At 48.8% G+C, this 17,959-nt stretch overlaps 1 protein-coding gene across 2 annotated transcripts in view; it reads left to right on the top strand.

Annotated features, from left to right (window-relative positions):
* The window catches only part of LOXHD1 (lipoxygenase homology PLAT domains 1), a 205,295-nt gene that overhangs the window by 23,727 nt on the left and 163,609 nt on the right, over nucleotides 1–17,959 (top strand). For both annotated transcript variants that reach the window (XM_070361798.1, XM_070361797.1), the window contains exon 5: nucleotides 16,413–16,511. In XM_070361798.1, the coding sequence (XP_070217899.1) occupies nucleotides 16,413–16,511 (99 nt within the window). The remainder of the gene's footprint in view (nucleotides 1–16,412; nucleotides 16,512–17,959) is intronic.

Genomic DNA, 17,959 nt, shown 5'->3' with positions numbered 1-17,959 from the left:
TATCTTTAGGATTTTTCTATGTATAGTATGATGTCATCTACAAACAGTGAGAATTTTACTACTTCTTTTCCAACCTGGATTCCTTTTGTTTCTTTTTCTTCTCTGCTGGCACAGACTTCCAAAACTATGTTAAATAACAGTGCTTTGCTTATTTTAAAATCAGAGTGTTTGCTTGTTGTGGAGTTGTAAGAGTCTATCCAGAATATATTTCTGAATATAAAGCCCTAATCAGACTTGATTTACAAATATTTTCTCCATTCCACGGGCTGCCTTTTGCGCTGTTCGTGTCTGCTGGTGCACAAACTTCTTCAGTTTTATGAAGTCTAATTTCTCTAGCTTTCCTTTTTGTCATTTCTGCTTTTGTGTCATTGCCAAAGTCATTGCCAAATCCTACGTCGTGAAGCTTTTGTCCCATGTTTTCTTCTAAGAGTGCTGTATCTTTAGCTTTTACACTTTTGTTGTTGATTCATTTTGGATTAACTTTTGTATATGGTGAAAGGGGAGGGTCCAGTTTCATTCTTTGGCACGTGGATGTTCAGTTTTTTTCAGCACTGTTTGTGGAAAAGGCTGTGCTTTCCCCCATTGAATGGTCTTAGCACCCTTGTTGAAAATCATTTGACCATACATACAAAGGTTTGTTTCTGGGCTCTCCATTCTGTTGGTCTAAATGTCTATCCTTATGTCAGTATCACATCGTTTTGATTATTGTAATTTTGTAGAAGTTTTGAAATCAGGATGTGGTAGACCTCCAACTTTATTCTTCTTTTTAAAGATTGTTTTGGCTATTCAGGGTCCCTTGATATCCAGCTTCTTTTAATGCACCTTAAATTCTCATTAACTGTTTTTAACAGTGACACTATCCCATACTGACTTTGCTGTCAAAGGGCTTTTATTCACTTGGAAAAAAATATGAATAGTCTCTCTCAACCCCAAGTCCTCAGTCCTTGCCCAGGACTTCAAGGCTGCTGGGGAAACCTCACAGATTCTCCTGACTCATCCCCCACGTGAGTCAGCAGGTGTGGGTGTCCCAGTCTTGGCTGGCTGTCCACCACATCTCAACAAAATGATCCAGGCAGACATCACACCTCCTAATTAAGCATCTCAGTCATACAGACAGCCTGAACAGGGAGTTAGCAGCCATCTCTATGTTCATTTCCTTCCTGGAATGGGTGTCAGGGGTCTTGGCACCTTCTGGGGTCTGGGGAAGGTTGGCAGCCACTTTTTCAGCATATCTGTGTTGATTATCCCTGGAAACACAGTCTTGACTATCAAACTGCTCTGGAAATTTGGCGAAATTTCCCTCCTGCCATCTGCCTTTTTGCATCCCTGCCTCATTGCCATGGACACCTGACTCATTTCTTGGAGGATTTCTTTCATTCTGTCTGTAATGGCTCACCCTCTTGACACCCAGAACCCAGAGGAGACATTGACATTTACAGCTGATGAAAGCCCTTGGCCGGGATCTAAGTACAGTCTTCCAGGCTTTGAACCAAAGCATCCTCATTGAAAACTAACAACTGCCATCAGTGATGCCCTCTGAGCTACTGTTAGATTCTCCAGGTTGAGCTAAAGACACAGTCTCTGCCCACAAGGTGCTCACAGTCTAGTGGACAGAGATTGCCATAGTGCAAGTACCCACGAAGAGGGCACAGTGGTCCAGAACTCCAGTCTCAAGTCACGGAGTTCTAGGTTCAAATCCCAACAATGTTACCTACTAGCCATGGACAAAATCCTGTGGCAGTCTGTGTCTTCATGTGCTCACACCTTACAATTAGAATCTTATTTAAAATTCACAGCACCCCGAGGAGGGAAGTTCTATTATTTGCAAAGAAGGTGGACCTGAGCATCCATGACCTTGAATAGCCCCCTTCTCTGTTTCTTGATCTCAGGCTAGCAGCTCTCCTTTCTCAACCTGCTTGCTCAGACTGTGTTGGCTCTAGTGTCTGGCAGGAAGTGCTCTGAAAGCTGTTCTCCCTGGCACTAATAAATCATGAGAAGGTTTCAAGGGACCCACGCAAAAGGGGGATGAAGCCTGAGGGACAGAATGAGACATCCTCTCCCAACCTGCTCCCACAGTCTGGGGAGGAAGCCAGACATTGTACAGCAGTTTCTAGGGTTCAATCTGCACCCCATCCACCCCAACAAGGACCCAATAGGACTGCTCTCCCCGGAGCCCCAATGCCTGCCTGGCTGGGATGAAGGTGGGAGGTTCTCCTTGCTCCCAGACTGCTGTCTCAAATTGGTTAGACAAAAAATTCTGAATCTCCCACTGAAACATATACCAGAGTCAGAGAAAATGTTAGAGCCCACACCTCTGCCCCCTCATTGCTCTTCTATTTTCTCCTTCAGTTTTCTCCAGGCCACCTAAGCACCGTTGCGTCTAAAGCCCCAGCCTCTCTGGAAAGGATTACCTGCTCCCTTGCCTTGGGTTGTTCTCTCCCTGCAAACTCTGGATAAACTGAAGTCTGTACCTTCCACTGTAGTGCAATGATTCTCAGTGGGATCCCGGCACTCCATCAGCAGTTAGGGGATGTGTAGGGAATCCTATGGGCTCCCCAGGTGGCTCAGTGGTAAAGAATTCTGCCTGCCAAGCAGGAGATCTGGGTTCGATCCCTGGGTCTGAAAGATCCCCTGGAGAAGAAATGGCAACCTACTCCATAGTCTTGCCTGGGAAATCCCATGGATAGAGGACCTTGGTGGGCTACAGTCCAAAGGGTTGCAAAAGAGTCAGACACAACTTAGTGACTAAACAATAAGCAAAGAATCTTATGGGGAGAGAGGAAAGAACTTCTGCCTGTTTCCAGAAATTCAGATACATCCTGGCCAAATAGCAGAAGGAACCACCGTGGCTACTGGGGCTGGGGTGTAGCCCTTGGATACATGGCTGAGAAACAGCATATCTCAGAGACTCTCTTTGCCTCTTTGGACTCTAAGCACTTAATATGTGTCAATCTGGTCTCTCCAGCTCAGCTTGGGTTTCTCTGAGGGTAGCACTTTCACTTGTCCCTGCACACTTGGTCCTGGGACTTAGGGGCCGGAGTGAAGGTCAGTAGGACACGGGCTCAGGTGTGCAGACACACGCGCTCATGGAGACCAGCAGCAGAGACGAGTGCAAAGAGCTCTACCGGGGGGCAGAGAGCTGGCTGCTAGGCTTGCTCTCAGGAACGGTGCACCTCGGGCGGGTTACTTGTCCTCTGGGCTGCCTGCTCATCTTATCAGAGGTCCCCTGTGACTCTGGCTTCCTCTGCTAGCTCTGGCTTTACTCTGCTAGCTAAGCGTCTCTCTCAAATGGCTCCAGGAGTCTGTGCACCCCCCCACCTGCCAACCTTGACGTCATTCACTGCATGGGGCACAGTGCCCAAATGCAGGTGATAAACACACTGCAGACTTACACAGCTGAGAACACAGGGCTGCCCATGTCTTGCTGGCCCCAGGGAGGCTCAAGGTGCATCACTGAGGCTGGAGCTGGGATGGGGGCAGCATTGAAAGATTGAGGGTGGGGACACAGAGATGGACAAGGCAGGACACGATGGAGTAGAGTTGGAGTGATGCAGTGCTGGGTCTTGAAGGAGCGTGGGCTGAGGGCTGTCACCAGTAGGGAAGCGCGGGTATGACCTGTTTAGAGCAGACATAGCTTTCTCACTGCCAATATGATGTCATTTCCTGCCTTCTGGCCAAGCAATTGTCCCCATCCTGGTGCCAACCCACAAACCCTCCCACCTTGCAAAGCACCGAGTTGATCACATGGCTTAAATCAGTACCGAGCCCACATCACATTAGGAGAGCTTGCCAGCTTGGCAGTGAGACAAGCCTCTGAAGCCAGGATCTGAGTTCCAGCTGGTCTGGGGGCTGCACGCACCCTGGGGCTGGTAGAGCCCAGGCCCAACAGTGCATCAGGGTTTCAGACCCAGGCCTCGCTGACAGCCGACAGGACCCCTGCCTTCAGAAGGGCCCACCCTTGCTCCTAGCTGGGGCCGGTTCGTTAGGGACAAGGCTTCTTCTAAGGAGCATTTAGTCTTTGGTGGAATAATAATAAATATGACTGCAACCAGGTTCTGTGCTGTGAGACTGAGGGGCTGGTTGTTGGAAGAAAAGGAGCCCACAGGAGGAACGACAGCTTGGGCAGGTGGGCTGGAGCAGGCAGGCGACAGAGAGGATTGAAGACAGTCTCCCATTTCCAGTCTGGAGCAAGGACTTGCTTTTTTCCCCCCATACCAAATGGGACAGCAAGTGCAGTGCTGGGAGCCCAAAGCTGCCCAGAGCTGGGGACTGGGTAGAAATGGTGCCACGTTTGTCCGGCACAATCACTGTTTCCACTCCTGGTTATTTCATCAGTTAGATCATGCTTGTGCTCAGTCGTGTCTGACTCTTTGTGACCCTTTTGGACTATAGCCCTTCAGGCTTTTCTGTCCATGGGATTTTTCGGGCCAGGATACTGGAGTGGATTGCCATTTCCTCCTCCAGGGGATCTTCCCGACCCAGGGATCAAGCCCCACATCTTCTGTGTCTCCTGCATTGCAGGCAGATTCTTTACCTGCTGAGCTATCGGGAAAGCCCATTTCATCAGGTAACGGGGTTGTAATTTCCAGCTCATGCCGGGCTTCACAGTAATTATTACACAGCTCCAAGTGCACACCTGGTCTTGGCAAGACAGTGTGGGGCACAGTGCCCAGGGCGCCTTTGAAGAAGGGACAGGACAAAAAAAGGGATCATGATTAATGTCTTAGGGGCATATGGCGGTCATGCTGACCTGCAGTGGATTCCAGACCAGCCGGAGAACCACATGGTGCAGGAGCAAATGCAAGCAGCCTGGGTGATTGATGCAAAACACACCCGTCATGAGAGCTCTGCCAATAAACCCGAGGCCCTAACCTACTCCCAGATTCTAGTGGACGCTATCATACAGTAGTCAAGTCACTAATGTTAACATACAGCTCTCTGGATCAGAAAGCATACGGGGCTGCGCACCTGAGTTCTCACTCTGGCTCTGCCCTCGGCAGTCATGGGGCTTGGGCCAGAGCTCAGTTCCTCTCCCTAGTGGGGGCACTAGGTGGCCTCTTGGGTTTTTCAGGACCGTCGTTGTTTAGCTGCTACCCATGGACTGTGGCCCACCAGGCTCCTCTGTCCGTTGCCATTTCCCAGGCAAGAATACTGGAGTGGGTTGAGACCCCCATGGACTGTAGCCGCCGTTTCCTCCTCCATGGGATCTTCCAGACTCAGGGACTGAACCTACATCTCCTGCTTGGCAGATGGATTAGTTACCAATGAGCCACCTGGGAAGCGCCTTTTCAGAACTAGAGGAGGGTTTCCCTTCACAACCCAACAGAGACGGATGGCCCAGGGCTAGCCTTCCTCTACGGCAGCAGGAGGAGATTGACTTTTGTCCCCTCCCTTCTGCAGCGGATACTTCTTCCCCGTTTCATGCCCCTCCCCTGGCCTTCTGTTCCGCCCATGCCAGTCTCCGCATCACAGGCTCTATCTCTGGACTTCCACTCTCTGTGGTCAAACCTGGCTCTGCCTCTCTAAGCATGAACAGATGCCTTAAGCTCTGTACCTCTATTTCCTCTTCTGTAAAGTGGGGATAATGTGATTCCCACTTCAGGAAATGGTGGAGCTAGTTAACTGGGGGAATGAACATTAAAGGACTTAGAGCAGTGAGTGAGTGAGTGTCCAGCTCTTTGCGACCCCATGGACTGTAACTAGCCAGGCTCCTCTGGTCCATGGCGTTCTCCAGGCAAGAATACCAGACTGGGTTGCCATTTCCTTCTCCAGTGCAGTGCAGAACATAGAATAAATGCTCAGTCAACCAGGCAAACCTGGTTGTTGCTATTGTTACAAAGCCGGTTCTCCCCCTGCATCTTCCTCCACGTCTAAGCTTGTTCTGACTCTCAGATGTACAGACTCAGGATTCTGGCCTCTCAAGCTCAGAAAGGACTTTGGAACCATGAAGTGCCTGAATCCCCTCTAGAATCCGACAGGCTCATCTGGACTGCTGTGTATCAGCTCATGACCTCAACCAGAGCCGAAACCTGCAGGGAGCACTGCTCTTCCCAACCCTCTTCCCTCTGCCTGACCTTCCCCCTTAACCCAGCTCAAGTGTTACTCAGGGTCCCCTAGCTCTAGTTGCTGGGGCTGCAGCATAGGAGTCATGGTTCCTTGAAACCCTATGGAGGTGATCCTGGGCCTCGGGACTCACAGCCTTGAGGGCTTCCGGGTGGGGAGGGCAGGGCCATCCCTGCAGCCCTCTCTTCCTCTGGACTTCACAGCAGCTCCCCACCCACCCCATCTGCTGCCTCCTAGCATCGCAGGAAATCATCTCCGGAAAGAGTGGGAAGAAGAAAAGTGCTTTGAATGAGGCCCCAGTGAAGAGTCTCAGATAATTTGGGGGCCAAAAGGACCTTATCTACCCTCCTCCGTATTATAGAGAGGAGAGCGGAAGCCCAGGGAAGCTGAGCCACCTGCTCATGGTCACAGTGGAACTGCAGGCAGAGCCAGATCCCCGGGGGCAGGATGCCAGCTCATCTCCTCCAGTGTCATTCAGTGATTCAGTGGGCAGTGGAAGTTCATTGGGAATCTTCTCTGCACCAGATCCTGGACTCAGGGTAAATATGTAAGGGCTTTTCTCTAGGAGCTTAGAGTCTAGAGGGAGGAGAGTCAGACCAGTAAATAACCACAGTACAAAGAGATAGAATGGTCTAGGGAGGGGGATGCCCCAGGCCCAAGGAAGCATCGAGGAAGGGGGAACCAGGAGGGTTCATAGAGGAGGTGATGGTGCTCAAGCTGCGACTTCATAAGTGAGAAGGGATTCACCAGGCTTTCAAACAGAATGAGGGCACTTTGGGAGCTGATGGGTCCTAACGGCACAGTGTCTCATTCACAAAGCTGGAGGTAGACCCTCAAATTCACAGCTTCACTGTGGCCTCAGTTTCCCGGGGACCACTGCCAGCCACACTCTCTTTCAACCAAGCAGCCTGAACCTTTGGGGGAATGCATAGAATTGTATATTTGCCCCATTCTTGGTTATTTTGATTCTCAAATAGGTGTTTGTGATAACCTTTGTAATTTGGAAACTATATTTTTTGGAGCCGTATCCTGTATTTGTGAACTTGTGAACTTATGATCCAGTCATTGCCTGGGCCGTGACCCTGGTCTGGGTGTCCATTTCAGCCACCATGGTTTCCTGCTGGGTCCCTGCCGAGAGATCCAAGTGCTTTTTGGATCCTTTTCCATTATAGGTTATTACAAAACATTGAATATAGTTTCCTGTGCTATATAGTAGATCTTTGTTTTTCATCTATTTTATATATATAGTAGTGTGTTCATCTGTTAATCCCAAATTCCAAATTTACCTCGTCTCCCCTTTCCCCTTTGGTAACCATTTGTTTGTTTCCGGTATCTATAAGTCCATTTCTGTTTTTTAATTAAGTTTATTTGTATCATTTTTTCAGATTCTGCATACAAGTGATATATGATATTTGTCTTTCTCTGTCTTCACTTAACATGATAATCTCTAGGTTAATCCATGCTGCTGCAAATGACAGTATTTCATCCTTTTTATCTGGCTGAGTAATATTTCATTTTAGATATACGCCACATCTTTATTATCCATTCATCTGTTGATGGATATTTAGGTTGCTTCTACGTCTTCGCTACTGCAAATAGTGCTGCTATGAACATTGGGGGGCATGTATCTTTTCAAATCAGAGTTTTCATATTTTCTGGATATATGCCCAGGAGTGAGATTGCTGGATCATATGGTAACACTATTTTTGGCTTTTTAAAGGAAATTCCATAGTTTTTCATAGTGGCTATTCCAATTTACCTTCCCATCAATAGGGCAAGAGGGTTCCCTTCTCTATGCACACTCTCCAGCATTTGTGATTTGTAGACTTTTTTGATGATGGGGCTTCCCAGGTGGCACTAGTGGTAAAGAATCCACCTGCAATGCAGGAGCTGAAGGAGATGTGGGTTCGATCCCTGGGTTGGGAAGATCCCCTGGAGGAGGACATGGCAGCCTACTTCAGTATTCTTCCCTGGAGGATCCCATGGACAGAGGAGCCTGGTGGGCTCCAAGTCCATAGGATTGCAAGGAGTCAGACATGACTGAAGTGACTTAGCATGCACACGTGGACATTTTGATGATGACCATTTTGACTGGAATGAGGTGATACCTCATTGTCGCTCTGATTTGCATTTCTTCAATAATTAGCAATGTTGAGCATCCTTCATGTGCCTATTGACTTCATGTGCCTACATGTCTTCTTTGGAGAAATGTCTGTTTAGGTCTTCTGCCCATTTTTTGATTGAATTCTTTGTCTATATATTTATATGGCCTTCCATCGTAGCTTAATTGGTAAAGAATCTGCCTGTAGTGCAGGAGATCCAGGTTCAATTCCTGGGTTGGGAAGATCACCTGGAATAGGAAATGGCAACCCACTCTAGAGTTCTTGTCTGGATAAGTGCATGGACAGAGGAGCCCGGCTGGCTACAGTCCATGGAGTCTCAAGAGTTGGACACAACTTAGCAACTATATCATTACATATATGTATGTGTGGTTTTGTGTGTGTGTGTGTGTGTGTGTGTATGTATATATAGTGAGCTATATAAGCTGTTTGTATGTTTTGGAAATATATTCCCATTTTGAGGATGCTGGAAAGAGAGGCACAAAGAGGTTAAGCAATTTGCTTATAAGTAATGGAGCCAAAAGTGAACCCAGATGGCCTTGAACTTAATCACTGTGTAAGACAGCCTTAGAGACACCTCTGTTAACATTTTAGTGAATTCCATTTCTATTCTTTTCTTGTGCATGAATATATTAAAGACTATATATTGATGAAAATGGTATTTTATTTTGGTCAAATTTATAACCCTTTGTTTTTTTCAGTTAATAGCATTGGCTAATATTCTAAATCATTATTTTTAACGGCTGCATGGTATTCCATGAATGGGTGAATACTATAATTCACTCCCAACGATCCCTCGTTTTGGATGTTTTTAGGTTGTTCTCAGCTTCTCATTATTCTAACAGTTCTGTGATAGACATCCTTTTAGGTGGTCTATGAACACAGGATTTCCTAGCATTAACTAGTTGCTATGCACAGGGATGGAACTGTTGGCCCAGGGGGTTGCAGAAAGATGTTTTTAACACACATTCCTCACCTCCAGCAGCACCTGAGACGTGTTGGCTTCCCAGCTCTGTGGGGGATAAACTCTGGCAGTGGAGTGGAATCTGAGTTGGAAAGAGAAGAAATGGAACAACAGTTGCTGAGTACTTGGGTAGAAGGGAAGGACCTTCTGCAGACAGCCGGAGAGGGGGGCTGAGTCTGTGGAAGTAGCTTAGTGGGGTTTGGCAATGAGGCAGGTGAGCATTCAGAGCAGTAAACCCTTCTCTACACCATACTGTTAAAAACACCTCATAGCATTTAGGCTGACATCACAGTTTCTTAGGAAATATACAGGTTGTATATTTACTTGGGGAGGATGAAAAGAGCAGAGCACTTTTTCTTGATTACCACCCAGGAGTGATTGTTAATGATTGAGTGATATTTCAGTGTCGGTGTGTAACCAGGCTCGGCTGGGTTCAGCCCATGGCCTGTGTTCCAGCACGTGGGAAGTGCCGACAAAGTGATACAGACCCCAGAAGTTCTGGAGTGCAGGACTGAGGGCTCGGAGATGGTGGCCCTTGGCAGAGAGTCTGGGGCTTAAGCTAGGCTGGGCAGGGTGGGTGGAATGACAGCTAAGAGAGCGCCTTCTTGTCCAGGTCCCTTGAGTCCACATCTGGGCTTTAGTCCTGTCCGACTGTGAAAGCTTGATTAAGTATCTCAGCCTCCTGCTTCCACTGATCACCTCATCAGTGAATGGTGACAATAGCCATTGTGAGGATTACCCGCGGTAATAGGTGTGCTGGCCCATGCTAGGTTCTCAGCAAGCCCTGGAGACTCTTATTTCTTGATTAGTGGGTGTGTCTGCGAGGGCAGAGAGGGTCAGGGCCCTCTGTAGAAAGCAGAGATACTCCAGTCCTGATTAAAGAAGAGGGTGAATCTGGGTGAGAAATTTGGGCCTCTGGACCCAAGGGAAGAAAGAGGAAACTGTCGGGTCAGGAATGGGGAAGGAGAACTCGGGTCCATGGGCTTGGGAGGCCATCCACTGGTCAGTGGCCGTGACCCAGCGCGGAGCCTTGCTGCCCATCCTCGGGTTCTGTGGACCACATCCTCCCCACACCCATGCGGGCTTGAGTAGTTAGGGGTGTTCCCTGGAGAAGACTCTTGAGAGTCCCTTGGACTGCAAGGAGATCCAACCAGTCCATTCTGAAGGAGATCAGCCCTGGGATTTCTTTGGAAGGAATGATGCTAAAGCTGAAACTCCAGTACTTTGGCCACCTCATGCAAAGAGTTGACTCATTGGAAAAGACTCTGATGCTGGGAGGGATTGGGGGCAGGAGGAGAAGGGGATGACAGAGGATGAGATGGCTGGATGGCATCCCCGACTCTATGGACGTGAGTCTGGGTGAACTCCGGGAGTTGGTGATGGACAGGGAGGCCTGGCGTGCTGTGATTCATGGGGTCGCAAAGAGTTGGACACGACTGAGTGACTGAACTGAACTGAACTGAACTGGAGAGGGGAGAACTTCTTCCTCGGCTCCCACCCTCAAGGCAGCTTCCCCCAACCCCTGCCATCTTCAGCTCCCACACAGCCCCTGTGAAATCTCACTTCTGTGTCTTGGCATCCTGTCTCTGGGTGAGCGGAAGTGCTGGGTGTCAGGGGGTGAGGCTGGCAGATGTGGTTGGGGGTGCGGTAACATCAAGTCCAATCATCCCTCTTCCAACTCTCCTCCCCAGTCTCACCTGTGAGAACAAATAAAGCCACGTTCTAATTAGACAGGATCTGGGGATGGGTGAAAACTCCATTCTCTCAGCTCATCCTCAGCTCATTCATGATTCTCTGCTTCCTGAGAAAGCCTGGACCACGTGAGCTTCTCCAAGGCTCAAACCATGTGGGTGAGGGATGGCCTCTTCCTTGGCAAGCAGGACAGAGGCTTCGGTATGGGGTCTTTTGCTAGGCTTCTGCTGTCGGGCACATGACGAGCAGCTTCACCCGCTCAGCTGTGCACCCAGCACCAGGATGTGGGGCTTCCGGCCCCCTCAGGGCTGTGCTTCCTCCTCCTGCCGCCCAGGATTGCTCTCGGGAGATGTGTCCCGTCACTGCTGTGTGCTGACTGTTCCAGACGGCACGCCGGGGAGGCTGCGGGGGTGGCTGGCACACCCGGCGGTGCAGGAGGCAGCTGGGGCCTGCCAGTGCCTGTCTTTTCTGGAAGCCCACGCAGGCAGCTTCCGGCTGGTCTGCAGGGCACATATTTCCTGTTTGGAAGGAGCAGCTTTGTGCCTCTGCCAGGATGGGGTGCAGAGGGGAAAAAAGGGCAAGGGCCAGGCTGGATTTGTGTATCCCCTGGGCATGCAGGGCAGGGCAGGAAGATCACAGATGACCCTACGATGTGACCTTGAGGCAGCCATCTGTCTTTTAAACTACAAATAAAATTCTCTGTGCAAGACCCCAGCTCAATGCGGTTGGGCTTTGGAAGGCACCATGGGATCGGCACCTTGATCTGTAGCTATGGTGTATTGTTCAGGTCAATGTTTCAATTAGTCTGTTCTCTTTGAGCTCACGCTGACCTTTGGTGGAAAGAGGCTACTACCTGGTTTTGGGTGTGCAGGCTGTACATGGCTCCAGTGCGACTGTGTAAGGAGATCCCTTTCACAGCACAGGGACTGTAGATTTATGCATTTATTATGACAGTTGTCCAACAGATGGCAGTCAAGTGTCTTGAGGAAGGGCTCCCTTTATCTCATTTGCACACAGGCACTGTGTGGGCTAATGGTAACCCTGCTGAAAGGTCAGAGAGCAGTAGTTCTAGGGAGAATTTTACAACAGATAATATGCCAAACAGGTAAACTGCAGGCCAACTCCAGGGCTGGGGCGGGCCCTCTTTAGTCCCCATTTCTCCCATGTTTGCTCAGGAAGAGCGATGAACTCGGCTTGCCAGCTCCTCCTCCAACTCGACCTTCCCCTTTCTTCCCGTCTCTGCTCCTTGCTCGTTCACAACCAGGCAGTGAGCTGAAAGGCACACGGCCGAAGTTTGCAGAACTGGACCTGCCACCATCCCCACCTTCGGGAATCCCAGATTAGACTAGCCCTTCTTCTCAATGGGACTCAAAGGAATGGCAGCTTCAGCCCAGTCACACAGCACTGTAAGGGGCGGGGAAAACGGAGCGCCGTTCATGGTCCTTTTCACTCCCCACCCCAACAGAGAAAGGACAGTCATTCCCCAGCCTTCAAAGCCCTAAGCTGTTTAGCTAGCGGTGAAAGTGAAAGTCAAGTCGCTCAGTTGTGTCTGACTCTTTTCGACCCCATGGACTGTAGCCCGCCAGGCTCCAACATCCATGGAATTTTCTAGGCAAGAGTACTGGAGTGGGCTGCCATTTCCTTCTCCAGGGGATGTTCCCCACCCAGAGATCGAACCCGGGTCTCCCACATTGCAAGCAGACGCTTTTACCATCTGAGCCACCAGGGAAGCTAGCGGTGAGGATGCGCTATGACCATCCTGTAAGTAACTGACTCCCCTGCACCACGTAGCACTGCTCCCGTCCAGGCCCCCGAGAGCAGAGTGGTCTGCAGTCCTCTGTCCAGAAACACAGAGGATGGTGCACAAGACGACATAGAGCAGGGGATGGCCACACCTGGCCCGTCGCCTGTCTTTGTGTGGACTGTGAGCCTAGAAAGGCATTTACATATTTGGAGGATTGAGAGGAAATCAAAACAAGAAGAGTGTTTCATGACACAGGAAAGTTCTGCAAAGTTCAAGTGTCCGTGTCCATAAATAACGTTTCCTTGGAACGCAGCTGGGCCCATTTGCTTATGTAGCATTTACGTAGGACTGTGGGCCGCTGCTTGGTGCTACAGCAGCAGATCTCAGTAATTGCAACAGAGATCAAGAGGCTTGCAAGGCCGAGAATATTTACTATCAGGCACTCACAGAAAAATGTTGCCAGCCCCTAGTCAAGAGCATGAGAGCCCATGAAGTATTCTGGAAGCAGCCCTGGATTTGGAGACAAGAGACCTGGTTTGAGCCTTGCTGACAACATTTAGCAGCTGTGTGTCCTTGCTCTCTGAGCCTCAGTTTCCTCATCTGTCAGGGCGAATGTTCTCACTACCTGCCCACCTCATGTGGCCCTTGCATGGATCACAAGGACAGCCAAGTGCCTTGTGAATTGCAAGGCCTGTGTGAACGTTTAGTATTATATGCCCAAGAAGCTGGGTCATTCTGGCCCCTTCTTTCCACCTTTCTTCTCATTGTCTTTCTCCAGGCAGCCTTGCTCCCTTGGCCTCTGGGGCGGGGGTTTTTATTGGCTCTTCCCCTTTCCCCCTGGCTGAAACACCCACCTGTGACCAGAATGGAAAGTCTGTGCTTGTTGAAACTCTGATTGCAGGAAGCCGGGGGGCTCTCACGCGACCACTTAAGAGGAAGCCTTGCTGTACCGCGCTGGCCATTTGCCACCTGTGAGGGGATGGAGCTCTGCTTTTATACTTTTATCACAGCTCAGGACGGATGCTGGGCCCTGGACTTTGCTTGGAAAATGGCTAATCAGATACTGTGGGGTTCTGCCTGAAGAGGAAATGTGGGGAAAAGAGAACTGTTATAAAACAAACTTCATTGTCTGTCTATGGGGCCTTTAAAGAATGGATTTAAAAGGCAGTTCTTGCCTTATGACCCAGCAATCCCACCGCTGGGCATACACACTGAGGAAACCAGAAGGGAAAGGGACACGTGTACCCCAATGTTCATCGCAGCACTGTTTATAATAGCCAGGACATGGAAGCAACCTAGATGCCCATCAGCAGATGAATGGATAAGAAAGCTATGGTACATATACACAATGGAGTATTACTCAGCCATTAAAAAGAATACATTTGAATCAGTTCTAATGAGGTGGATGAAACTGGAGCCTATTATACAGAGTGAAGTAAGCCAGAAAGAAAAACACCAATACAGTATACTAACGCATATATATGGAATTTAGAAAGATGGTAACAATAACCCTGTGTACGAGACAGCAAAAGAGACACTGATGTATAGATCAGTCTTATGGACTCTGTGGGAGAGGAGAGGGTGGGGAGATTTGGGAGAATGGCATTGAAACATGTAGAGTATCATGTATGAAACGAGTCGCCAGTCCAGGTTCGATGCACGATACTGGATGCTTGGGGCTGGTGCACTGGGACGACCCAGAGGGATGGTATGGGGAGGGAGGAGGGAGGAGGGTTCAGGATGGGGAACACATGTATACCTGTGGTGGATTCATTTCGATATTTGGCAAAACCAATACAATATGGTAAAGTTTAAAAATAAAATAAAATTTAAAAAAAATTAAAAAAATAATAAAATAAAAGGCAGTTCTTGGCCCCTCCTCAGTGTGATCAAAGGCCATAGGCTCTCCATTCAGCCAACACATGGGGGCCCAGGGCCTTGTCCTGCTGCAGAAAGTTCCACAAAGTTTAGGACAGTCTAGCTTTGTTTCAGAATTGACTTCCCCCTGCATCCTGTTCATCCGGCTTCCTGACCCCTGGGCATCGGCCGCTGGCCGCCTCACCTGGAAAGGCCTGGAAGTGTTCTCTGGCCTGTTGGTCCCTGACCCTTGGCTTGTCACCCCTGTTCCTTCACTTAGGCCCTGGTTCTCTGCTTCCCGGGCTTTCCCAGGACTAGGACGTGAGCTCCCTAAGCCCTTGGTGGGCTCCTGCTTCCCCAGCCTCATCTTTGTGGTGCTGGTTGCCTTTCCCACCCTCTGAGGTGCCTCCCTGTTCTGCTGGCTTCCCTCCACAGTCGGCGAGGCTGCCCCTCTTGGTCAAGCATCGTGGACTTGCAGAGCGCAGAGGACCTCGCTGCTCTCATGTCCCTCGCCTCAGCTGTTTTCTCCAGTGTCCCTGACGTGCTCAGTGAGACTCTCATATGTGCTCAGCCCTGTGCTGGGGGCTGTGAGAGAAAACCATATGAGACAAGGAAGTCCTGCTCCCAGTCCTCTTTTAAGTTCTTGAGGAGCTTAGAAGTCTCACCTGCAGGAAACAGCAAACAGAACAAGGAGGAGATGGTGAAACTGGGAAATCGTTGACACCGACCACGTGGCAGAGCCAAGGAGCACAGGGAGAAAGACCTCTGGGGCCCGAGACACTGAGGAAGGTCTAGGGAGGAGGCAGGCGGAGGGGCTAGGATTTGGGCCTCAATTAAATACCTTTTATTGGCTTCATATACGAGGCATGTTCGTGTGTATGTGCTAAGTTGCTTCAGTAATGTCTGACTGTTTGCAACCCTATGGACTGTAGCCTACCAGGCTCCTCTGTCCATGGGATTTTCCAGGCAAGAATACTGGAGTGTGTTGCTGTGCCCTCCTTCAGGGGATCTTCCCAACCCAGGGGTCGAACCCATGTCTCTTATGTCTCCTGCATTGGCAGGTGGGTTCTTTACACTAGTGTCAACTGGGAAACCCATATATTGGGCATAAGTCATCTAAAAAAAGATTCTGGAACATAAAAAATAGAAAGCTATGGCAGCAAGGGGAAAGATAAGGAAAAGTTGCCTCAGCCCTTAGACTTGTTGAGTCACAAAGAAAATCTAGAGGAATCTCCCTTTTGCAGCACAGAGCAACTCCTGGCTTTCGCTCCCCACTCTAAGGCAAGATCTGGTTGGGAAGATTTGGGCATGGCTTAACGTGTTGTCAAGTTTACAATGAGCACCACCCCCTCTTGAGACCATGGCCAAAACTGGTGTTTTGGGGTTACAGAGACTGGATTTCTATTCAATAAATGGAGCAAGATACAGGAAGCAGATATAGGTCTTTAAATAAAGTAACGTCAAAATGTGTATTTGCTGGCTCTTATTGGTTCCTTTGGTCTTTGAATTGGTTATGGCCTTGACAATTTATATATAAATTTGGTTTTTATTTGCATAATCAGTTTTCTCCAATGAATTTTTATAATGTGACGTGGTGTAAAGAACAGATTGGCAAAAGTAGTGTAGAGGCCGTGGGCCCAGCTGGAGTCATTTCAGTATCCAGGGGAGATACGCTGGTGGGTTGGTTGCATTTGGGTTGATTCATGCATCCCAAGGCAACAAGTTAGTAGATGAAAACAGAAGTCCCCTCTACCTCTGATTTGTGCTCTGCATGCACAAATCAGCAATGTTCAGCAATGACCTCTGGAAACCAAGTCAGGAGACTTGAGTCTTGCTCAGTTACTGACAGTCGCGGTGACAATCCATGTGCTGCTGGAAAGAAGGGTGGATGGTGTGGTAGCTACTTTGAGGCCTCTGTTCTTCTCTCCTCAGGACCTGAATGAGCTGACACTTTCTCTGTCTTCATTTTCAGGTAACAAGTATGAAGTCAAAGTGTACACTGGTGATGTCATTGGTGCGGGGACTGATGCTGACGTCTTCATCAATATCTTTGGAGAGTATGGAGACACAGGTAATAGATTTAAACTCTTCTCAAGCCATTCCCAGAACTTCTTAAGTGGGCTGTTTCCCACCCTTCGGGCAGAGGAAGGCGACTCCAGGCTCCTCTAGGCTCTTCTCTTGAGCCTCTCTCTTTTTCTTGTGATGCGCTTTGTCATGGCCTTCCTCGGGCAGCACGGTGCCCATTGCATCAAGTTTATGTGAATGATGTGCTTTCAGAATAAGCTGTGCTTGGCTTTTGAATTGATTTTAAATCATCCTGCATCCTAGAACAGACCCAAGCTCCACATTTCCAGGGGATTCATTCTCACTTGCTCTATCTCCCTAAGCTCCATGCCCATCTTGAATTATATTTGGGGATGTGACTGCCCATGGCCTGACTCACTGCAGCAGTTTGGGGCACACAAGAATAGGGCAGGGGGATAAATTGCTCTTGGCCTCATAGGTGGACCAGGAACTGAGGGCACAGACCCAACTGTAGGTGTTGGAAGGAGGTTCAGCCAGTAGAACTACTGAGACAGGTGGTTTGCTCCTGCTTCTGCCCATTTAAAGGGATACTCTTGCCTGGAAAGTTCCATGGACAGAGGAGCCTGGTAGGCTGCAGTCCATGGGATCAGTGAGAGTTGTACATGACTGAGTGACTTCACTTTAATTTTTCACTTTCATGCATTGGAGAAGGAAATGGCAACCCACTCCAGTGTTCTTGTCTGGAGAATCCCAGGGATGAGGGAGCCTGGTGGGCTGCCGCCTATGGGGTCGCACAGAGTCGGACACGACTGAGGCGACTTAGCAGTAGCATAGGAGTCAGAAAAGCTTCAGAGACATGAATTTTGGACATAATCTATTAAATAATTTAAAATGCATTGCTGGAATTATAAGAAAAAAAGAGAAATCTCCCGGTGTCAGAAATGAGAGAATTTAAAACTGACGTATTAGCTATGAACTGATGCTCTGAATCTTAGAAGAAGGACACCTTCATGTTCAACAATCTATAGGATGAATTTCCTTACACATTTGGGGTCAGAAAATGATATTTTGGCTCTGTATGAGGCAAAATATGCAAAAAAGCCAGGGTCCCTAGAGGTTCACAGGAATATCTTCAGTGAAAAAAGAGACTAGGAAAAAAAAAATTGCTCCTCAGTACAGTAAACTTATCTTTGTAAGAACTCTAGATTAAAAAAACAGTTGCTGGGGAATTGATACTTTAGGCTTATATACATACAGGCTTGAGGTGTCATTTTACACTGCACATGTGATTTGGGAACCCTCTTCTTCAGGTACAGAAAATTTGTTCCATGCCAGTGGTTTAGTTGCTAAGTCCTGTCCGACTCTTGCAATCCCATGGACTGTAGACTGCATGTCTTGCATTGGCAGGCAGATTCTTTACATTGAGCCACACGGGAAGCCCCCTATGACAAATACAGGAAGCAGAAATACAGGAACTGAAAATACAGTTACTAG

Source organism: Bos mutus, chromosome 24, assembly GCF_027580195.1.
Source record: "Bos mutus isolate GX-2022 chromosome 24, NWIPB_WYAK_1.1, whole genome shotgun sequence".
Lineage (NCBI taxonomy): Eukaryota > Metazoa > Chordata > Mammalia > Artiodactyla > Bovidae > Bos > Bos mutus.
The sequence above is the reverse complement of the archived record's forward strand: the minus strand, read 5'-3'. Positions and strand labels throughout refer to the sequence as shown.